We start from the raw sequence: 24,967 nt of genomic DNA, 5'->3' as shown, positions 1-24,967 counted from the left end.
GTCTTCATATATTGTTGCAGGTATTATTCAGTGTGCTGAGGTACAATAGGGGGTTAAATCCCCCTCCTTTTTCTACTTAGTCTGACCCCTCCCTTTCATGCACCTGATTAGTACTGCTAGATTGATTGAGCAGCTGCCATTTTTGTTTATTTGTTATGAGTTGCATGAAGGAGCCAGCATTAGTAGGGCATGCTGGTTCTAGTAGTGCTAGTTGGAGTTCCCAGGGGTGACTCCCAGGTAAGCTGGCTCTCAATTTGGATGCATTTATGTATGTGCCTTTATCATGAGGCCTTACATTTGACAAAATTATATATGTGCCTTTATCATGAGGCCTTATAATTGGTATATTTTACATTTGGGGTGAGCGTTTGGGCGTAGGGCCCCTGGGACTGGTCTGGCTGGGCCTCCTCAGGGCATCACCACTTAATACACATAGTTGCTTTTCACATCACCTTTTATGTTTGTTTATTATTCATGTATTTTTTCACATATATTTTAACCTCTCATTCCACACTTAATGATTACTCACACACAGCTATACTTTACACTGCACTGTCACTCTTTTTCCATTTTCGTGTGATGCCCTGGGGGGGTCCTGGGCTGGACGTTTTTTGGGGTGCACTGCGCCCCGGACGTGAACCCCTTAGTGTTAGGGACTGCTGGTAACAGAGAAGCCGTGACGTGGCCCAGCAGCCTCCCATGTATTTGCAAATGCATGCAACTAATATCTCTGAATTTCTATGACCATATAGTCTTCATATATTGTTGCAGGTATTATTCAGTGTGCTGAGGTACAATAGGGGGTTAAATCCCCCTCCTTTTTCTACTTAGTCTGACCCCTCCCTTTCATGCACCTGATTAGTACTGCTAGATTGATTGAGCAGCTGCCATTTTTGTAAGTCTGTATTGTTCCCTTAAAAGACGTAAAGGAGAATATTTATCAATAGACTTTTGCGGACGACCTGCTTGGTAGGGAACGCTATCTCTAGCCTATGGGCTAAATATAAAGAAATGGTTTGGGCGAGAGATGAGAAGTATCCCTCCCCGGTAATGTCCCATTGCACATTGCTGTGATGAGCACTTATCGGAACCCCTGTCCCGGCGGCTGTCCTTCCATAAATTGCGCAAAAAAAAAAAAGATTCCTTATTGCCGCGATTTGCGGCAATAAGGAATCTTAATATTTGGGGACACGTAATAACAAATATGCCCCTTAGGGTCCAGATGTTATCTAATGTAGCTAAATACTACTCTGTATCCATAGGAGATGAAATCTGCATGTGGGGGGGGGGAAGATGTACAAAAATGAGATTTTATATAGCAAATTATGCAGGATTTGGCCACTGAAAACTCAAACATCAGGTTTTCCCCTACAACTTTCTAAAAGCCCAGCACTGGGCCTGGTCCTCTAGGGAGAAGGTGTGAGCAAATGATCCGGTCCCCTCACTTAGAGAGGCTCGGCCCAATGGTAGGAGGCACTGGGCCTGGTTCTCTAGGGAGAAGGTCCCCTCACCTAGAGAGGCTCGGCCCAATGGTAGGAGGCACTGGGCCTCTCCTGGTATCCCTGGCCAGCTGATACCAGGGTAGTTACCTATTAGTAATAGAAAAGATCATGTGATACCTATTTATATCATTATAATAACTGTAATCTCCCTGTTGTGTTATAATAAATACATTCAACTGTTCTTTGGGGTCTCAGTGCCCGATGGAGGTTTTAAATTGTTACTCCGATCGGGCGTGAATGCAGTGTGCGCCCTTTACTTCTGCTCGCACCCTCTCGAGGTGGCGAGCAGAAATGTGCAAAAAGTTGGCCCATTGGGGTACAAAACTGCCGTTTTGGCAGCGCACCTATTAGTTTAGAAGGGTTTAGCAGCTTTAAGTGATAAGAAATGGACGGCCGCGACACTCGCACTCACCGGAACGTCAACTGAGTAAAACAATTTCATTCCCCCATAGTGTCCCCTGTTGTATTACACGATCGAGTCACATTATTATGACCACCTCCTACATTTGACGTCGGCAGTGCGTAGCCAATGAAGTACATCACGTGCCGTGCGCTGGCTTGGTGGGTATATAAGGTGTGCGATAGGCCATCTGCATACATATCAATCGTTGCTGTCATGGGTAAAAGGGGCAAATATCCGAGTTGCAAAAAGGGATGATTATTGGCTTTCGGGCCGAGGGTGGCAGTACTTCTGAAACAGCGCAGTTTGCAAACTGTTCGTGTGCTGCTGTGGTGAAGGTGTATCGTGACTGGACAAATGGCACCATTGTGAATAACCGGCGTGGAAACTGCGGAGCACCACGTGTCATTGATGTGAGAGGTGAACGTCGGCTCCGAAGGTGTGCGAGGGCCGACCGACACGCTACAGTAGAGCAGCTCACCATCAAAATGAACCTGGGGGCTACCAGAACGACAGTTCAGTGAACCCTGCTGCGTATGAGGCTCCGAAGCAAACAGATGGTCACTTGCTATGAAGGTGCATCGGCGGAAAAGGCTTCAATTTTAATGCCTGTATCGGAATTGGACCTCAGCTGATTGGCGAATGTTTGCCTTCTCCGATGAGTCGTGCTTTTCTGCTTCATCGGACGGATGGACGTTGATGTGTTCGAGAACACACACCCTGCAACCATTGCTGGTAGAACACAAGCTGGTAGTGGCAGCATTATGCTCTGGGAAATGTGTTCATGGCATTCTCTGGGCCCACTCATCCATGTCGAAGGCTTCCTCAACAGATTTGGTTATGAATCCATCCTTGCAGAGCACGTACACCCATACTGTACATGCTGATACCCTGGACTTGAACCCAATTGAGCATCTGTGGGACCACCTCGATCGTTGTGTTTGCTCTAAGGAACCTCCATCACGCACCCTCCAGCAGCTGTGGGATGCACTGCAGTCAGCTTGGCTCCAGATACCTGTGCCAACCTACCAGCACCTTATTGAGTCACTCCCAGCCCGTCTAGCTGCTGTCCGTGGCTGCACACGGCGGTTACTCTGGCTATTAGCTGGTGGTCACAATAATGTGACTCGACTGTGTATAATAAATATGTATAGTACACTATTGTATACATTTTAGTGTTCCCTGTTGCATTAGAATAACTACACATTATCCACGCTTGCATTATAATAAATACATAGTGCCCCTGTCTGATAGGATATCAGTGATGAGCGGTGTGAGAGAAAGTGCCTGCACTGTCCCCTGGATCGGGTACATATATAATTTAAAATATCCTGCATGAAAACAAGTATTTATAGCATAGATTGTCCCAGCACCGTCCATTATATACTGTACTTAGCAGTCTACAGTAATAAATCCTACAACAACTCACATTAGACCTGGCATTATTCAGTCACTCATAACTACGCACTTCCTCATTACCTCTTCTGCCGGAGATTGGCTCCTCTTCCTCGTGCTCTTTTTCTATTGGTTGACTTAACGCAGGCTCCTCCCCACTCTCCGTGACTCTAGGTTCCTCTGGGATGGTCTCCATAGCTGTTGCTTTTTCTGCTGCTTTCAGCTCAATCCTAATACAGAGACACAGATGCGTTTCCTTAGCTGCGCAGACGGGAAATACTGTCAGCTTCATAGGCAGAGCTTACCCTGGCTTCCTCTCTCTCAGCATGCTCCACAAAGCAGACAAATGTTATTCATAGATCCATATCTGCACATTGTTTATATGCCATAATAACTGGCTGACCAAAATGTGGGTATCGCTTAAAGACCTAGGAGCCTATTTATCAATTATTACTTGTTAACACCCATTTTCAGGGGGTACCTGCAAATAATAAGTGTCCCCCGAAAGTATCTACAGGGGACCGCAGCTAAAAAAGTGAAGGCTGCTTCCTTGCCGAATTTACTAAGCTCTGGAATGCTAATGCCCATAGACTACATTCCTCACAGGACCGGGCACCCTGGCACTCAGCTAATGCAATCCCTTTACTATTACACATGGCAGGGACGGGTTCCTATCAGATCTCCTGTCCCTGCAGGTGTTCCATGTTACGTGCCGGCGGCATGCGAATAGCGGCTATATACGAAATTATAACCATAGGGACTAGGACTCGATAATTAGTCAATATGCCCCCAGTGTGGCCACATTTGGAAATTGTGGAGCTAATTTATGAAGATCACCACCCGTACACTGCAGATCACCTCCCGGCGCACATTAAGGTCCATGCCTCATCTCCACCCTTAGTAGCACCTACAAACAATATGAAAGTGTGCAATGGTGAGCGGAGAAGCCGAAACCTCTTTAGTAGATGCACCGTACATGTCACATGTTCATCCAAACCCCTTTACTATCACCAGTATCACTCCTTCCCATAGTATAAACCAGGGATGGGGAACCTCAGGCCTGGGGCCCGTATAAGGCCCTCAGAATCATTTGGTCTGGCCCTCTGGTCTTTTTCTGCTAGCCTCATCTGGCTAGCAGGGTACGTAGAATGGCACCCTGCAGCCAGAATCTATGCAGCAGTGCCACCTGGAGCGTCCTCAGGATGCTTCAGACGGTCACAGCGCTGCTTTTACAGCTCCCCGGAGCATCCTGAGGATGCTCCGGGCATTGCTGTAATCGCTGGCGATTGTGACCCTGCCCCTATGTGACATCACACAGAGGGGGCATGGCCTGCACCGGACCCGCAAATAATATTATATATTGAAAAAAATGGCCCTCGGCGGAAAAAAGGTTCCCCACCCCTGGTATAAACCATTAATATACTGATCAGTTTAGCATTACTGTATATAAAATCATGAGAGTAAGGGGACATCGGCACTGGTGTTTGTTACGTGACCCTTTTTTTATATCAGAGTATGCAAAAAAACATAAAGCACAGTCCTCTTGCTAGTTGGTGCAAACATTGCCAAGCACTGCCCCACACAGGAGTTTGCAGTGCCACAGACAGGATGCACATATCTGTATAACTCCAGGGACTCGGATCTGAGTAAAACATAGCAAAGTGCACAGGGTGATATTCCAGGGACCACGCTGCCCCATTTGTCACTGAGTGTCTGACAAAGGCAGCTGTGTGGTCCCTGACATGTCACACTATGACCTCTGCTCTCACTGGAGAACAGTAATGCTGGTAAGGTAATGCTGATGAGTGCATCCTGTCTGGTTTCCGGTCCTGCGTGAGGTTTTATTAATTGCAGAATGCACCTAGAAATGTGTCACTCCGCCCAAGGCCTATACTATTATTATCACCCATTCAGCGGAGAAGTGTACTCGGCCCCTGTAATAATACAATTCCCATGTCCATTCCCAGGGTTATTGCTGCGATGGCGACCACAAAAAAACAGCATGTCCTATTCAGAGGCTGCCATCTCTGTTACTTTGTCATTGCTTTGGTTCATTAAGAATTTTTAGTGGGATTTTTAGAAGAGGGTACACTGTAACAACAAGGAGAAGCTACAACAGTGACAACTTTAGACACAGCGCCTCCTACTGTCCTTCCAGTGGAGCTTTTCAAATATACAGCCTGTAGCTGTTGCTATGCTCCAAAACTTATGTAACAGGAAAGTTATTCCTGCTCTTCTCTCAGAGCCAGTCCTCATCTGTACACACGGGAAAAGTGTGATGAACTAGCTACACACTAATAAATGCTGAAAAGAAGCACAGGCCCAGAATTGTGTATGACTGGGCCTAGAGCGACAGATTTCCCTCATTTCATAATCGTATCACTTTTTCTTCTTCTTTTATCCACCTGTCTATCTTTTTATACACATGGTGCATGGGCTGTGGCACAAGTCTGAGTCTAATTAATTCCCTGCAGTGCTCCTTAGACAGAAAGGGGGGTACTCTGTAAATGTGGAGTAATCAGAGAAATCATATCGGAAATACTGTCATAACTGTTTGCGTGGCGCAGTCCTGCTGACGAGGCTAGCATTGGCGTATGTGAGGGGGGGTAATTACTTTAACATTTTTTATATCCACAAACTGGAGGAGAAAATATGTGAAGTCCAATAGCTGCGTCTTATACATAAGACAACAACAAGACAGGTGTCAAATATCCTGTCTGGAAATATATCCCTCGGTGTAAATTACCTGGGGAATAGGAGAGCGCCACATGAACGAGGGCGCAGGGAAGTGGCATCTCCTGCCGACATCACAGAATCAGCCGTTCCCGGTCTCTAATGAAGAAGCAGAATATGACAATTACTGACTGTGTAGAATTACAACGTATCCAAGTGATGCAGCATTCCAGTAACTTAGGGGTCAATCTTATTCTGTGCGAAGGGTGCGAATCCGGGGCTGCCATAAAGTGCGGCCACTGCCGCCATAACTCGCACTGACGAGATCATCGCACGGAATAGGACTGACCCCTTAGAAGGACAGTATCATCATAATATTATATTTACTTTGTTTCATCGTGTACATATAACTGAGGAGATAAAATAACTAGTGCCTGCATGGTCTATATATCCTTTATGTTTCCTCAGAATTCTCCTCTCTGTCCTCTTGTAGCGCCCACAATTGTTCGGGGTGTTTTTGTAATTTTCTTTCCCACTTCATTCTTCCCTTGTTGCTTTCTTCTCTGTGCCAATAATACAGCCGAAAGGCAGGCGAGACTATACCCACTGACAGACACCGCCAGGCTGATAGGAGATGGAAGGGAGGAGGAAGCGGGGGATTTACAAATTCCTCCTAATTTACTTTGGAGCTACAGAGCCGAGACTTCTCTGCTGCTAAATTTCTTGTAATTACATTTTCTTTTTTACTTTCTTGTAATTACATTTTCTTTTTTACTTTCTTGTAATTACATTTTCTTTTTAAGGCCAAACGCTGCTGTAGCCTAAAGCATCTGGATGCAACGGTCACAAGCCGCCGCACTGTGAATGCAGGACGAGACAAACACCGGGCGAGCGTTCGCTGAAACTCCTCCTACCTCCTGTCCTTCATTCCGGGATCGTTCTGGATTGGCTCCTGCATCTACTTCCTTCTGGTGTGAACGCTGGTCCGATGCCGGTGATAGCGTTTAACGTGTTTCCGGTTTTGGTGTTGTCTCCTGGTATCCAGTCGAGTACCCAGTCCTCCTGTCTGCCTCTGTTACCTGCCGTTTGTGACATCCAGGCGGCACGGTCCGCATATCTAATTACTTGCCGCTTGTGTCATCTAGGTGGCACGATCTGCATATCCACGCTCTGGTGTTTGTGTCATCCAGGCGGCACGGACAGCCCTCAGTGTCCAGAGTGCGCAGTTCTGCGTCCAGCTGCTTGTGTCAACCCGGCGACACAGGCCGCAATCCAGCGTCCAAAGTATGCAATCCAGCGTATCATCGCTTGTGTCAACCCGGCGGCAAAGGCTGCAATCCAGCGTCCTGTGGGCCTGATTCAGACCCGGTCACGAGCGCTATGCCCTCGCAAGCAGGTCGATGGTGGCCCAGTGCGCATGCGCACGATGGAGCCGGCTCTGTCGTGCGCATGCGAGAGACCCGGATAGCGACGGCTAAACCGTCGCTCCGAGTCTCGTACCAAACGGGGCGTGCTGTCGATGTTGAGTGACAGCACGCCCTCTTTGGTGGGTGGGCCGGGGGAGTGTCTGCCCAAACGGAGGCGTTCCCATGTGAACGCCTCCGTTTGGGGACGGCCCCACTGACATCATGAGTGATGTCAGTGGGAGAGATTTTGGCTCTGTGAGAGCCGAAATCTCTCTGGGGCTTGCGGCCACGAGACCCTACCACAAGGGTCTCGTCACAAGCCCGATGGTCGCGATGGTCAAGACCATCGCGAACCATCTTCCTGGCCGCTCGCTATAGCTGTGGGTGGTCACCCACAGCTATCCGAGCGGCCAGGAGGCTCTGTCAGATCGTCCGGCTCTGAATCAGGGCCTAAGTACGCAATCCAGTGTACCACCGCTTGTGTCAACCTGGCGGCACAGACCGCAATCCAGCGTCCAAAGTACGCAATCCTGTGTACCACCGCCAGGCAACCCTCCCCCCTTCTCCCCCTAACCCTCTGTTTCTACATCCTAACACTCACCTTCCCCGCACCCCATCCTAACCTTAACCCTCCCCGTTAGTGTCTAAACCCAACCCTCCCCCGGTGATGCCTAAACCCCATCCTAACCTTAACTATCCCCTTTTGGTGCCTAAACTTAACCCTCCCCCCCACGGCTAAGTCCTGACCATCCCCGCTATACTCACGTTTGGCATGCTGGCTGTCTGGATTCCGGCGTCGGAATGTCACCTCCTGGCGGTATTCCGGCGCCGGTCTTCTAGCCAGGTAGTTGCATTCCAACGCCAGAATTTCTTCAGCCGGGATGCCGCAGGCTGGTATTTTAACTACATCCCAGATTAAACTACTGGCATTGGGTATATGATGACTAAAGAAAAAGGTACCACTCAGATACACTCTGGTACAAAGTGTATCTAACCAACAACAAAGACAGGAGAGGGGTTATATTTGTAAAATAGGATTTTAGGGGTTTATTTTGCACTGTTATCCAAAAATAAAAATCCACAAAAGTGGCCATGTCCTTTGAGGCTGTGTTACAAGATAAAGCCCTCAGCATGATTGTTCCCCACAGTATAGAGACTGCAGAAGGGGGGTGAGAGCAGGAGATGTCACACAGGCCTGGTTTTCAGCCGGGGCTTATGGATACCGGGGGAAAATAACTGAACAAAGCAGAATATGCACTTACATTAGAAAGTGACTGCACCAGAGTCCCCGTTCCGTCCATTCTATTAACAAACTCTTTATAAAACGTCATCTTTACTTTCAGGTCCCTGATGATGAGGGTTCCGATGCCTTTAAAACTAAACTCTACATTTTGTTTTGTCGCAACAGAGCGTGAGAAGACAACGAGGGTCTCCTTCACACAGCCCTCGATGGTGTCTCTGTTATAGGGGCACGCAAAGGACAGGGCAATGAAGTTAAGAGGAACAGTTGGGATATCGCCTGCAAATAGAAGAGGGGGAAATAGATTTACCATTATTATTAAAATGTACTTATACAGGTGCAACATAATTGTAAGCAGTTTACAACTAGGACCAAACGCAGACATTATTAGGATCATTAACGCTTATTTACAGAGCGCCAGCCTAATCCCCAGCACTTCACAAAACAAACAGAAATAAAACAAGACTGTGGGCCAAAAGTAATAGCTGGTGATTTGCGGGCATCAATGCTATTATGGCGCTAGCTAGGGCTAGCGGGTGGTAGTCTGGTTGCCAATTATATCACATTTTAATAGCCAGTTGATCCAACTCCTGTGCCAGCCAGTGCTGGGTTGGAGAAACCCTGGGGACTGCAGAGGAAATGGCATCGAAAAATGTGCCAGCATAAGTCTCCGCGCATCTCTACATTTATAACAGAGAGTCTACCCCATCCATTTCTCCTCCTCCACAGTCCCAGATTGGCAGCCGCTACACCCAGCAGCCAGATGGTCTGCCAACTAGTGCCGGACTGAGCCAAAGGTAACTTATAATAATTCTGCTGTAAAACTGAGGGCATGTACTATAGATATCACAGAGGGTATGGGACCCTCATGCCGATGGCCAACCAGCTTCCCAACCCTGGAGGTGTAGTCATAGTCACAGCTAGTATAATACTGGCACCACCTTTCCTGGCATACTCATGGCCACTGCTGGTACTAAGACCACCTCTGCTAGAATATATAATCTGGGAGCTGCCAGCATGACCTGGTCACAAACCTCTGTTAGAATAGTCATTGTCGCTGCTAGTACAATGTTGGTGCCCGCCTCCATTAGTATACTCATGGTTAATAATAATGTGTACAGGTAGCGCTGGGGACTCTACCTTACTTACCAGTTGTGAATACTTTGTTGCACTTTAATCCGTGAGTTTGTGCACATTTCTCAGACAGAAGAAAGACTGGGCGTTGTACCGGAGTAAATTTGTTGTTACCAACATTTAACTTTTGCCTTGACAGAGTAAATGTTCCCAGCCCGGGTACTTGCACCCCCTAAGAGATAATGAGAATAACAGATAATGATTTCCTGGCCTCTGTATTAAACAGTTGAACTTGGCTCTATAATGAACACTAGCCACCAGAACTAGGATCTGGATTCAATACAGGCTACCAGGAACTGGGCTATGCATTGTACACTTAGCCACCAGGGACTGGGCTATGCATTGTACACTTAGCCACCAGGGACTGGGCTATGCATTGTACACTTAGCCACCAGGGACTGGGCTATGCATTGTACACTTAGCCACCAGGGACTGGGCTATGCATTGTACACTTAGCCACCAGGGACTGGGCTGTGTATTCTACACTTAGCCACCAGGGACTGGGCTGTGTATGGTACACTTAGCCACCAGGGACTGGGCTGTGTATGGTACACTTAGCCACCAGGGACTGGGCTGTGTATTCTACACTTAGCCACCAGGGACTGGGCTGTGTATGGTACACTTAGCCACCAGGGACTGGGCTGTGTATGGTACACTTAGCCACCAGGGACTGGGCTGTGTATGGTACACTTAGCCACCAGGGACTGGGCTGTGTATGGTACACTTAGCCACCAGGGACTGGGCTGTGTATGGTACACTTAGCCACCAGGGACTGGGCTGTGTATGGTACACTTAGCCACCAGGGACTGGGCTGTGTATGGTACACTTAGCCACCAGGGACTGGGCTGTGTATGGTACACTTAGCCACCAGGGACTGGGCTGTGTATGGTACACTTAGCCACCAGGGACTGGGCTGTGTATGGTACACTAGCCACCAGGGACTGGGCTGTGTATGGTACACTTAGCCACCAGGGACTGGGCTGTGTATGGTACACTTAGCCACCAGGGACTGGGCTGTGTATGGTACACTTAGCCACCAGGGACTGGGCTGTGTATGGTACACTTAGCCACCAGGGACTGGGCTGTGTATGGTACACTTAGCCACCAGGGACTGGGCTGTGTATGGTACACTTAGCCACCAGGGACTGGGCTGTGTATGGTACACTTAGCCACCAGGGACTGGCTGTGTATGGTACACTTAGCCACCAGGGACTGGGCTGTGTATGGTACACTTAGCCACCAGGGACTGGGCTGTGTATGGTACACTTAGCCACCAGGGACTGGGCTGTGTATGGTACACTTAGCCACCAGGGACTGGGCTGTGTATGGTACACTTAGCCACCAGGGACTGGGCTGTGTATGGTACACTTAGCCACCAGGGACTGGGCTGTGTATGGTACACTTAGCCACCAGGGACTGGGCTGTGTATGGTACACTTAGCCACCAGGGCCTGGGCTGTGTATGGTACACTTAGCCACCAGGGACTGGGCTATATTTGTTACGCTTTCCCACAAAGGACTGGGCTTTATATTGGACTCTTGGCCATAAGTTACTTGGTTATACTGAACACTTGGCTACAGTGACTGGGCAATATATTGTAGACATGACTATCAGGGACTAGGTTCTATATTGTTCACTTTACAATCAGTGGCGGCGATTCAATTCAATGCAAATTGAATTTCGCCGGGAGCAAGCTCCCGGAACTATTCAATTCAGTGCGCTGTGTGGTCGGAGAATTGCCGGTTAACGCGCCTATCGCACCTTAGCAAGGGTGTTAAGGGGCGTTAACCGGTATTCTCTGACCAAAGTGCCGGGCGCGTGGCTGTTAGCGCCGCGCTAAGCAGAAAAAGAGCGGCACGCTCGGCACTTTGGTCGGATTTCTCCTCGAATCCCCAGGGGGGTGCGAGAAGAAATCCTTAGCGCGCCCAAACAGCGCCGTGTATTGAATAGCTTTGGGAGTCCCTCCCGTCGCTATTCAATAGCGTGTTGAATTGAATTCCTCCCAGTGATAGGACTCTCTATTGTATATTTGGCCACCAGGAACTAGGGTTTTTATCGTACAGTGGCCACCAGACAACGGCTATGTATTGTACTTTGTATAACTAGATATTGGATTCTGCATCCTATACTGGTCACTAGGCAATGGGCTTTTTATCGTACAGTGGCCATCAGACAATGGCTCTATATAACTAGGGATTGGGTTCTGCATTCTATACTGGTCACTAGGCAATGGGCTTTTTATCGTACAGTGGCCATAGGACAATGGCTCTATATAACTAGGGATTGGGTTCTGCATCCTATACTGGTCACTAGGCAATGGGCTTTTTATTGTACAGTGGCCATAAGACAATGGCTCTATATAACTAGGGATTGGGTTCTGCATCCTATACTGGTCACTAGGCAATGGGCTTTTTATTGTACAGTGGCCATAAGACAATGGCTCTATATAACTAGGGATTGGGTTCTGCATCCTATACTGGTCACTAGGCAATGGGCTTTTTATTGTACAGTGGCCATAAGACAATGGCTCTATATAACTAGGGATTGGGTTCTGCATCCTATTCTGGTCACTAGGCAATGGGCTTTTTATTGTACAGTGGCCATAGGACAATGGCTCTATATAACTAGGGATTGGGTTCTGCATCCTATACTGGTCACTAGGCAATGGGCTTTTTATTGTACAGTGGCCATAAGACAATGGCTCTATATAACTAGGGATTGGGTTCTGCAATCTATACTGGTCACTAGGCAATGGGCTTTTTATCGTACAGTGGCCATAAGACAAAGGCTCTATATAACTAGGGATTGGGTTCTGCATTCTATACTGGTCACTAGGCAATGGGCTTTTTATTGTACAGTGGCCATAGGACAATGGCTCTATATAACTAGGGATTGGGTTCTGCATCCTATACTGGTCACTAGGCAATGGGCTTTTTATTGTACAGTGGCCATAAGACAATGGCTCTATATAACTAGGGATTGGGTTCTGCAATCTATACTGGTCACTAGGCAATGGGCTTTTTATCGTACAGTGGCCATAAGACAAAGGCTCTATATAACTAGGGATTGGGTTCTGCATTCTATACTGGTCACTAGGCAATGGGCTTTTTATTGTACAGTGGCCATAGGACAATGGCTCTATATAACTAGGGATTGGGTTCTGCATCCTATACTGGTCACTAGGCAATGGGCTTTTTATTGTACAGTGGCCATAAGACAATGGCTCTATATAACTAGGGATTGGGTTCTGCAATCTATACTGGTCACTAGGCAATGGGCTTTTTATTGTACAGTGGCCATAAGACAAAGGCTCTATATAACTAGGGATTGGGTTCTGCATTCTATACTGGTCACTAGGCAATGGGCTTTTTATTGTACAGTGGCCATAAGACAATGGCTCTATATAACTAGGGATTGGGTTCTGCATCCTATACTGGTCACTAGGCAATGGGCTTTTTATTGTACAGTGGCCATAAGACAATGGCTCTATATAACTAGGGATTGGGTTCTGCATCCTATTCTGGTCACTAGGCAATGGGCTTTTTATTGTACAGTGGCCATAAGACAATGGCTCTATATAACTAGGGATTGGGTTCTGCATCCTATACTGGTCACTAGGCAATGGGCTTTTTATCGTACAGTGGCCATAAGACAATGGCTCTATATAACTAGGGATTGGGTTCTGCAATCTATACTGGTCACTAGGCTTCTTATTGTTTACTAGTAGAAAATTGTATAATGCAAACACAAAAAAGTGCCCAAGACTATGAGAAATGGGATCACACTAATAAAGTCAAAAATAGCAAAGAGACAGGCAGCACAAAGTGTCAGCACAAAAATAGTATCACGTGCAAAAACATTCTCTTCTTGTCTTTATTGAAGAGCGCCGTATAAATCACCAATAAGGGACAAATGAAGGTGCCTTTATCAAAACAGTCCCATTGTCTGTTGGCCAGCACAGCTTTCGTTTACACCCCACCCTTCATCATCATGGGGTACATTGAAGGTCATCTAATTTTAATTACAGTAGCATACAGCTGTAAGCTCTTGCACCAGAAAATACTTCACATATACTGTACATGTATGTATACAGTACAAAAACATATCCATAAACAAAACGCCTCTGATCGTTATTACTATGTTTTTTTAATGACACTCCTGTAGTTTAATGCATGATAACAAGTTACGTTATATACAGTATGCACAGTGGAGGCAGCCATTTTGTGGGCTAAATTGATATTCATGCCAATGACTTAGGGATCAGTAAGACACAAAATGGCTGCCTCCACTGTGGGTAGACAAGTAGTCGACTTAATACATAATATATACATTACCTTTTGCAGAGACATTTGATGCTCAATGAAGTCAGACACACAAGCCCATATTGTGCAAACATCTGAAAGAGAACAGAAAAATCAGACAAATATAAGGTTCCTGGGTCTTGTACCCTCTCAAAAGTAATTCATTATATAGCAACAACAAATGATTTATTTATTCCACTTCACTGCTCAGTCTCTTGTAAGCAGCTACATCTTAATATTAGACTTCAGGCCTTCGTCCGGATAAGTTTCCACTTGCACATGAATGGTGCACACCTGGTGACTGATTCATAGGTGGAGACTGATGCGTCCGTTCCTGCGCCTGTTGCTGGAATCGCGGCTGCAATAATATGCCAATGCTAGCGTCAGCCTTGCCTGGTGTAGAAGCTTATTTGTGACGTAAATATTTGCTTTACATCATGCAGGAACGGTAAGGCAAACATTAGTATCAGGGCAATTTAACAATACGGGCCGAATTCTATTAGAGGCGAAAAGTCACAGCCGGCGCCTCATTCGCCTGGTTGTTTTCGCGTACTTTCACAATGCGCGCTCCCACTTTTTTGCCCTATTCAATTCCAAAACAGGCGAAAATGCATTTGTGCGAATGCAGTGAATGGCGAAACTAGCGAAAAGGACAGCTTATTTTAGGGAAATCAGTCTGTACCCCCTAACAAGCCTAACTGACTCTGGAAATCAATATAGAAGTGTATTAATATCCCTAATAAACGTATTTAGGGTCCTTAATTTGAGGCAATGGGCTGTTATTTGCATATGTGCATAAGTGTTGAAAATGATCTAAAGCAATTTATTTTGCGAAAAATAATTGCTGTAGTTAAATTGGGGGTACATGTAAATGAGTACTAGTATATTTTTAAGTCTCTGAAGTCCCCCTGCATTAATTTCCACACTGGAAATTATGGTATTCATCAAATTCCGAAAATTATGTATTTTCGGAATTTGATGGCGTTACCATATGCCACTGTGAGGTGGCGTATAGTAGGTAACACTTACCTGCTTTCAGCTGGGCATGTCCCCTGGTGTCTTCCTCCATTGCTCTGGACTCTCCTCTGGCTCCGTCTGCTATGTTGTCATGCGTTCTCCCCGCAGAACACAATAAAGTTTAGAAAAAAAAAAATTTTTTTTTTTTTTTAGTTCTAACTACTAAGTTCTGCTGGGGAGAACACATGAGAGCATAGCAGATAGAGCCTGAGGCTGCTGCGCGAGCAGGTAAGTGCGGGGACGTGGGGCAGGTGAGCGGAGGTTACCGCAGCTGTAGGTAGTGCTGCGCATGCGCTGGGTTAACTAATCGCATGCGCAGCACGTATTACAGCTGCGGTAAGTTAGTGTAGACATGGTAACTATTTCCTGAAAAGCTGTCATCGCAAAAATGACAGCTTTTCTAAATAGATAGTTATGGGGAGGAGGAATGATGAATTCCTCCGGTAATTAGGTAGAACGCCATGCCAGTTCTAAACCTAATTACCTCCAGGGAAAGTTTAGGTTTGATGAATAGGCCCCCCAGTCTTGTTCTATTAATGTTGATTCAAATTGTAAAGCGCGACGGAATATGCTGCGCTATATAAGAAACTGTTAATAAATAGTAAATAAAGATACTATACATTACTATGGGAATTTCCATGTACAGTACAGAGACCTATTGTACAATATGTATGACAGTGCGAAACTACCAGCACTGGCAGGTTGTCTGCTGAAAGAACTACGATCGACCACACACACTTCACCAGTGCCGTCCCGTCCAGTAACTGACCCAATAGCGTAATATGGTTGTTATCAACAGATATTGATGGTATCATTGAGTAATGGCATGCTGGCACGTGCAGTCAGAGGGTGACTACAAATTAACGCTGTCTGTCTTTGTGGTAAACTTTCCACCATGCCATGCAAAAGCACAAGAGGCTGAATGGACAAATCCAAACCCTGTGCGATTTATCCTAGATGTGTGGCCAAATTGCACACTGACGCTGTCGTCCATAGCTGACAGCAAGCAGCAGGATAGGCTGTAAGTGAATAGCGGGGGTCAGCATGGAAAAGACCTCCCATATTGTGCAAGGCTATTAACCAGCAGTCTTTTATTAGAATTAAAAATAAAATCATGTTCAATTATTTTTAGAATATGATACTCAACATACTGTACAGAAATCTGCAACAAGTCCAACCGGTCTCATATAAAGGACCATTATTACCCCTATGCCTACACCTGGCTTGTCAGCCCTCTCCACACCTGACCCCCCACATCCATTTATGTCATACGCTGCATTTAATCCATTATTATAGCCATTTTACCACACCCTATTGTATTCTGACAAGTTTATTAGACTTTAGGATTGTCAGGAGAGCTGAGGAAGGAGATTAATTATGAGGATGAGAAGGTAAATTATGGAACTGTACTGAATGGTTTGTTCTGCCTTGCAAACTTCATAGCACCATTATAGAAACTTAAAAACAAATAACAAGAATGTGTGTATTTTTTATATTAATTACATAATATACACATTAGACATTTATGGAGGGAATAAAATTAAAGACCATTTAAAGTCATCTGCATTAAATTAAGTAGGTTTTTAATGGAATAAAAATATACTTGATATCTGAGTTTTTTTGTACATTTACAGTACACACGAATCAAAAAGTGGAAAGTTAATATACAGGCCTATTTTGCATGTACTTTTGAGAACAATACATGTCTGCTAACGCAGGGAGCTAATGGACTTAATTAGAGGGTATTCAATTTCTCTCTATTGAATCTTTTATCAATATACAGTAGCTTTATTACCAGGTAACATAATACGGTAATCCACAAGACAATGCAAGTGTTTCTCCCAGGGAAGTGAGCCGGCAGCTTTGCTAAGTGTAACACTTAATGCACGGCCTAGAGCAGAATAGTACATAGGATTCTGGTGTCAGCAATAACATTGGGGGAAACCTCATTTTCCATATTACATTTAGCTGCTGCCAAAATGTCATATTATATTTAGCGGTTGCCTAAACCTTTGTTGGGAGAAGGTTATATAGGTGCTATTCTAGATAGAATGCCCTTTTATTTTTGCTAAGGACAGATTTGCAATAACGTAAAAGGCTTCTCAGATATTATATACATTGCTTTACAGACTCCTCCTGACAAGTGTTACCCAGGGCTCCATTTAGCAACGAGGCATAAACCCTTCAGCGCTCGCTAAAGGGGGCTTGTCCTCCGTTCAGTATTTAACAAACAGCAGGAGGGTTACTACTGTTAGAGACTGTACCGCTTATGCGTAGTTGGTGTTACATGTACGGTGCCCATTGCCCGGCAACGTTGATCCAGGAAAAAGCCCTTCCGCCCTCAGCAAAGCTTTCCAGTCCCCGGGAGAAAGTGCAATGCACAGACAGGCTTCGCACATGCGCATTACGCTGCAGTCCGTCGCAAGCATCGGTAGGCTGCCATCAACAGAGCGGAGGATGCTGCTGAGGAGGGGGCACATCGCTGGACCTCGCCAGGGGGTTCATTAATGTTAAACATCGCTGGAATATTCGCAGACACAGATAGAAATCCGCCACTGTAAGGGGTATATTTACTAAAGTGAGAGTTTTTAGAAGTGGAGATGTTACCCATAGCAACCAATCAGATTCTACTTAACATTTAACTAGCACCTTCTAGAACAGGGGTTCCCAACAATGGCCCTCAAGGCACACTAACAGTCCAGGTTTTAGGGATAGCCATACTTGAGCATAAGTGACTTAATTAGTACCTTAGTTATTTTGATTTAACCATCTGTGCACAATCATGGATATCACTAAAACCAGGACTGTTAGTGTGCCTTGAGGACCAGGGTTGGGAATCACTGTTCTAGAAGATAATAGCTATAATCTGATTGGATGCTCTGGGCAACATCTCCTACAAGAGGCAGCAGTTGAGACACTGGAATACATCCTCCATTTAATCAGCACAGCCGGCCCCAACTTACTATATTACCAATAAAATGTTGTGAGGTGTATGCACTGTCTGTCACAGTCAGCTGTACTGCACCGAGCTCAATATTATTAACAGTATTTCTGAATATGAGCTATACAGTTATGTAATAAAAATCCCCTGACTGTACTTACCATCCTCGGAGAGTTTGCAGAGTGTGGGAAAGCCATTCCTGTCAGCATCTTGTAAAAAATACAACATTTTGCAAACCTAATGGAGACGGGGTTAAAGAGTAAGGGCAATAAAATAACACAAGACTGCACAAACTGCTACAATGTGTATAAAGCTAGGTAAACTCTATCCATATGTTCCCAAACACAGCCATTACAGTCCAGATTTTAAGGATATCCATGCCTCAGCACAGATGAAGTAATAAGTAACTCAGTCAATTTGATGTAACTATCTGGGACTCACGCATGGATAACCTTAAAACCTGGACAGCTTGGGAAACTGTGCTCCATGCAATAATCGGCTGATTAGCAGATGTTTGGCTGCTCGGCACGATAATCGCACATGGTGTACGCAGCACCAGGGGCGATTATTGTACCAGATATAGGACCGAATTCAATTATCCGCGAAAAGCCGAGCCACGATGTTTTCGCACGCCTTCGCATGTTTTTAGGCGATACTTAATCCCTGCGTGCTCCCGCTTATCGCCGTATTCAATTCCAATAGACGCGAAAAGGCAAAAGGCGAAATCTGCAGAAAGCGAAACTGGCGAAAAGTCCCTAAGATTTTGGGGAAATCAGTCTGTACTCCTGAAAAAGCTGCACTAACATTAGAAATCAATATAGAAGTGTTCTACTAGACCAGCAGTTCTCAAACTCGGTCCTCAGGACCCCATACAGGTCACGTATTCCAGGTCACCCACCAGGTGCACAGGTGTATTCATTACTCACTGACACATTTTAAACGATCTACAGGTGGAGCTAATTATCTCACTTGTGATTCTGTGAGGAGACCTGGAAAACATGCACTGTTTGGGGTCCTGAGGACGGAGTTTGAGAACCTGTGTACTAGACCTAATAAAAGTGTTTCATGTTTTTAAAGTGTCAGAGTTGGCTGTTATATGCGTATATGCATAAGTGCTGAAAAATTACAGAAAGCTATTTCTTTTCAGAAACTATAAGTACCGAGGACAAATTTGGGGTACATGTAAATGGGTACTAGCATGTTTTGATGTCTCTAAAGTGAAGATTTAAAAAATCTGCAAAATACACCTACTGCAGCCTCCTGCAATCCCCAAAACACCTGCCCCAACCATATAGTCCCCCAAAGTACCAGGCCCCCCACTTTTTACATATTTTCCAACACTTTTTTTCATTTTCATTTTTGGAGTCTTCTCAAATAAATGTTTACGTTTTTTGGACTGATTAGTCATTAGGGGGGTGTTGTACAAAGGGTTCTGAACCAAATCCCCACATTTGCACCTCAAAATAGTGATTTTGCACTTCCAATTCGCCCGCCTCTACATAGAGAAAACTTTTCTCCTGTTTCATTTCCGCTTAGGCGAAAACTCCTGCAATTGAATACAGAGATAAGTTGAAAACAGGCGAAAAGTCCAAATCGGCAAAAACTTTTCTCCAAAACTTCACTTTTCGCGGCTAATTGAATAAGGCCCATAGTCAGAACTGCTGATTGGATCTGACCTGCTGCACGGCATTTATCCAAAACGATGAGCCAATATCGTGCACATTTTGTAGTGTAGTGTTCCCGCTAGGCTGATATAGCGGGGAGCCGCACCCTGCCTGATTTTAAAGTGGCAAAATGCGCCCTGCCCATATAGCAGCGTCCCTGTGACGTCCCCACCTGCCGGCCGAAAAGTCCAGCGGGTTTCTGATCACCATGAGGGGAGAGCTTGGTGGAAACCCTGCGACTCCAGAAGAGCTGGGCACGTGCCCAAGAGTGACAAATTGGGGACGTGTCACAAGGACATGCCCTCTCTATGGTCAGCCATGCCCCCTTTTTGGGAGTGTGCCCAGGGAAGCCCTGCCCGCACCTCAGTGCTTTGCCCCTGGCATGGCGTGAGCACTAGTAGTGTGTGTGAATTCCCAATCATCTGTCCAACATGTCTGCCCACAGTTAATTTTAAAACGTCACATTTGTGACAAGGCTCTAATAAGTATTATTTTTCGGACCGGAATGGTAAATTACTAATGTGTACACTTGAAATCAGAGGTTATTGAGATCGCTTTGGCGCTCTGAAAATAACCACGCCGGTCGGATTGTGAGTAAAATTGTGCAGGTTTGCATGTAGTATAATACAGTGTTCCCATGGATTTGCTTTCTTGGGCAGTTTACTGCATGTTTGTCCCTATGTTAGAATCGCACGCAAAAGGTCCCTTAGCTGCTTTCCTTTGTTTTCATTTGTACTGGGTTCATTTGATAACCTGCGCTTGCCAAACACCTGCGTATTTACGCTGCGTCTATTTGGGTGCTTTATACGCGTATTTTTACGCTGCTTACTACAGTCCCTTCTAAAGAAAGTACCTCCGGAGGGGATGTATTTGCAAAGCCATTTTTTACAATTCCGTATGAGCTTTTTTTTTAACCCGCCTCCCCCCCCCCCCCCCAAAAAAAACACTAATGCAGCAAACATTTTCACATGTCAAATAAGGAGAGTTATGGTAAAACTTATTCTTGTTAACTCTCTTTCTTCTAAGTCCATAGGGTCCACAGGGCGAAACTGGGGTGTAGGTGGTACTTGGGGGACCGGACACCAACAAAACTTGGACATCCCCATTGTCTCTCTATGGACCCCTATGGACCCTGAAGAAGGTTTTGGTTTTTTGTTGTTGTGAAATTGTATATTGCTATATACTTACTGCAAAGGTTATAAGACACTTTATCAACCCCCACATACACGGCACCCTCCTCCTCCTCCTAGGCAACATACATGATTAGATTGCAAGCTCTGCTCCAATAAATATAACAGATCTAGCTGCATTAATATATGGACGGGCTGTGACCCCCAGAGACTCCATCATGCAGGGTGATTAACCCTCCTAGCCAGGGGCAGGCAATCTGTGGCACTCCCTTGCAGTGGAACTACATCTCACAGCATGCCCTGCCACATATTTGCTGTCCGGGATTGCTTAGACTGTGGCAAGGCATGCTGGGATGTGTAGTTTCCCAGCAGCTGGAGGGCTTCAGGTTGCCTGCCCCTGCTCTAGCTGCTGGAGAGACACTAAATCGTCAGCTCTATCAATGAGTTATAGTTCTAATTACCCCCTAGCGCATGCACACACTCTGTCCTCTGCCTCGCTGATAGGTGTTACAGAGCCCCAGACACCCGCTCTTACCCGCTGTCTACCGGGACCCGGGCTGCTCAGAGATGACACAGTGCTGCGGCGGGGGCGCGCCGGTCACTAGGACGCGCGGCGGTCGGCTCCCGCGCTGTTGCTAGGAGTGACGTCACCCGCGCGCTCCCGTGCAATGAGAGTAGGAGGAGTGCGTGGACGCGCAGAACTACAGAGGCGTAGGTGGGTGGGCTGGGCGTCCTGTCGCAGATTGGGGTTAGCCCGTTATGGACCCTAGGAGGTCGCCGGCCACTAGGAAGAAAAAAAAAATATTTCTATTCCCCTTAATGCACCCAGTAGTAATGCCCACTGTAGTAGTGTCCCCTATGCAGTGTCCTCAGTAGTAGTATGCAGTGCCCACAGCAATGGTCTCCCCTATGCAGTGCCCCTTGTCGTAGTCCCGCCTATGCAGTGCCCCCTGTAGTAATGCCCCATATACAGTGCCTCCAGTAGTGGTTCCCCCTATACAGTGCCCCTTGTCGTAGTCCCGCCTATGCAGTGCCCCCTGTAGTAATGCCCCATATACAGTGCCTCCAGTAGTGGTTCCCCCTATACAGTGCCCCCAGTAGTAGTCCCCCCCCCCTATGCAGTGCCCCTTATATTGTGCCCCCAGTAGTAGTCCCCTCTATGCATTGCCTCCAGAAGTAGCCCCCTCTATACAGTGCCCCATGAAGTGGACCCCTGTAGCGCCCCCCCATGCAGTGACAGTGCCCCTTATACGTGCACACACAAAAGACCACAGCTTACCTGAATCCCCGCTCCAGACGCGACCGGAAGGCGGAGCTCATGAGTGAGCTACAGCTGACTCCCTCAGTTGACGAAGCAGCCAATGAGAGTCTGTCTGACTCTCATTGGCTGCTATAACAAACACACAGCCGCCACTGGCGCCTGTGTGTTTGTCACTGTGTAGTGTGGCGGCGCTCTGCGGTCTACACTACACTAATGTGGGGGCCCAGGGACGATCGCCCCCCCTTAATCCAGCCCTGGGTGCTAGGTTTGCCCAGTATGGGGGTGCTAAATGTGCCCAGTAAGGGAGTGGTTGTGCTATGTGAGACAGACCTGGCAGTTGTCCAATCAATGTGCTGACAGTCTACCTGGGGCTAAACTATGTTACAAGCTGTGACCCGCTGGGCACTAAGCGGCCGCTTGGGTTGCCTAGCGGTAAATCCGCTACAGTACATGGGGCACGAGTCTGGTTGAGCCTCTGTTGTATGATGATGACCTTGTTAATATTCCTATACAAACAGGCATCTTCCGGACGATAAGACCTACATGAATAGTGAATGCTGACGGAAGACGCCGTCATCCCAGGGAGGATACATTTCTTCAGAGTTCCACATTGTGAGAAACCACCATATAAGTAAGGTGCATATGGAAAGGAATGTTCCCAGAGTGACGAGAAACGGGTGGCTTGTCATGTTAGCAGACCCCATTTACAGTGACTATGCCCCTTCCGGAATGTGACCACGCCTCCCGCGTGCACATTTACATTACATCAATGGTTCTCAAACTCGGTCCTCAGGACCCCACACAGGTCACTTTTTCCAGGTCACCCAGCAGGTGCACAGGTGTATTCATTACTCACTGACACATTTTAAAAGATCCACAAATGGAGCTAATTGTTTCTCTTGCAATTCTGTGGAGACCTGCAAAACATGCACTATGTGGGGTCCTGAGGACCGAGTTTGAGAACCTGTGCATTACAGTGTGTGTGAGGGCGCCGTTCTTCATCTTGCCCTGGGCTCCGAAAACCCTAGTTACGCCACTGGACATAACTGAAGCAGCTGCAAAACAATACACATAACTGATACACTCAAATTTATTTTATTGTATATAAAAACTAAACATTAAAAACTAATGTTTCTGGACAAGATTCATTTCTGCAAGAGATTACTGAAATAAAAGGACAATTATATTAGTTACAAATGCAAATCTATCCCTTGCCTTTCCCCCCCTTCCACATCTCACAGCATCCCATCTCTGAATGGTTATATCCCTTGTGCTCTTCTATCAGCATGCAGACTTCAGTTATCCTTTACAGCCAGGATAAGAGGTCCTGGCCGGTCAGACGCCCGGGTTACTAGCCGGACGACAAATACTCTGCCTGATGGGGCGGGCCTCCTCCTGGAGGATTCCAGGGTGGGAGGCTGAGTTCTTCATTTTGCGGAATACTGGCATCAAACAACAGACGCCTGGGTCCAGGAAGTGGTCTCAGGGTTATGCCCTCACCTTCCGGAGGCATCCTCCCCAGAAGTTTTTTTTTTTACAACTCCCGCCCTGTTGCACCTGTGCTGCAGATGGGCTTTACTCTGGTCACCGTTTTTTCCGTCTCCCTCTGGTGAGAATGTGATTCTTGTGTGTGTCCAGATCTTTTTTCTCTCTCTTCCTTCTCCTTCGGCCTATGGCTTGGTACGTAACTGAGATGCCTTGGCTCGGGGGCGGGGTATAGGAGGGGGACCCTAGTGCATCCTGGGAGGCTGAAAACTTAACTATGGTGCCCGATGCCTGACGTCATCACCTATACCCCAAGGTATCCTGTGGAACCCTATGGACTTCGTAGAAATAGAGATTACAAAGGTTTCTTACCATATCTCATATTATATATATATATATATATATATATATACAGTCAGGTGCATAAATATTGGGACATTGACAGAATTTTCATATTTTGGCCTCTATTCACCACCACAATGGCTTTGAAATGAAACAAACAAGATGTGCTTTAACTGCAGACTTTCAGATTTAATTTGAGGGTAATTACATCCAAATCAGGTGAACGGTGTAGGAATTACAACGATTTCTATATGTGCCTCCCACTTTTTAAGGGGCCAAAAGTAATGGGACAAACTAAACAATCCTAAATCTAACTTTCACTTTTTAATACTTTGTTACAAATCCTTTGCAGGCAATTACAGACTGAAGTCTGGAACGCATAGACATCACCAGACGCTGGGTTTCATTTCTGGTGATGCTCTGCCAGGCCTCTACTGCAAATGTCTTCAGTTCCTGCTTGTTCTTGGGGCATTTTCCCTTCAGTTTTGTCTTCATCAAGTGAAATGCATGCTCAATCGGATTCAGGTCAGGGGATTGACTTGGCCATTGCATAACATTTCATTTTTTAGCCTTAAAAAACTCTTTGGTTGCTTTTGCAGTATGCTTCGGGTCATTGTCCATCTGCACTGTGAAGCGCCATCCAATGAGTTCTGAAGCATTTGACTGAATATGAGCATATAATATTGCCCGAAACACTTCAGAATTCATTCTGCTGCTTTTGTCAGCAGTCACATCATCAATAAATACAAGGGAACCAGTTCCATTGGCAGCCATACATGCCCACGCCATGACACTACCACCACCATGCTTAGTGACAGCTCTTTGGATCTCATATTGAGAGTCAACAGCAACTGATTCCAAATGCAAATGTCACACCTAGAATCAACTCCAGACCTTTTACCTGCTTAATTGATAATGAAATAACGAGGGAATAGCCCACACCTGTCCATGAAATAGCTTTTGAGTTGATAGTCCCATTACTTTTGGCCCCTTAAAAAGTGGGAGGCACATATAGAAACCGTTGTAATTCCTACACCGTTCACCTGATTTGGATGTAATTACCCTCAAATTAAATC

At 46.1% G+C, this 24,967-nt stretch overlaps 1 protein-coding gene across 2 annotated transcripts in view; it reads right to left on the bottom strand.

The window, feature by feature from the left end:
• CCDC81 (coiled-coil domain containing 81) overlaps positions 1-21,399 on the bottom strand; it is a 58,027-nt gene extending 36,628 nt beyond the window's left edge. Inside the window, exons 1-7 of one of the 2 annotated variants that reach the window (XM_088449038.1) lie at positions 21,339-21,399; positions 18,171-18,246; positions 14,085-14,146; positions 9,766-9,922; positions 8,639-8,895; positions 6,044-6,129; positions 3,382-3,527 (exon numbers count right to left, since the gene is read on the bottom strand). In XM_088449038.1, coding sequence (XP_088305164.1) covers positions 3,382-3,527; positions 6,044-6,129; positions 8,639-8,895; positions 9,766-9,922; positions 14,085-14,146; positions 18,171-18,237 — 775 coding nt within the window. In that variant the 5' untranslated portion in view covers positions 18,238-18,246; positions 21,339-21,399. Of the gene's footprint in view, positions 1-3,381; positions 3,528-6,043; positions 6,130-8,638; positions 8,896-9,765; positions 9,923-14,084; positions 14,147-18,170; positions 18,247-20,861; positions 20,947-21,338 lie in introns of those variants that run through there. The other variant, XM_088449037.1, reaches the window with a different exon arrangement.
• Positions 21,400-24,967: the final 3,568 nt, after the last annotated feature.

This window comes from Taudactylus pleione, unplaced genomic scaffold (genome assembly GCF_031769625.1).
Source record: "Taudactylus pleione unplaced genomic scaffold, aTauple2 ptg000478l, whole genome shotgun sequence".
NCBI classification, from domain to species: Eukaryota; Metazoa; Chordata; class Amphibia; order Anura; family Myobatrachidae; genus Taudactylus; species Taudactylus pleione.
Note: the sequence above shows the minus strand (reverse complement) of the source record. Positions and strands in the feature narration are given on the sequence as shown.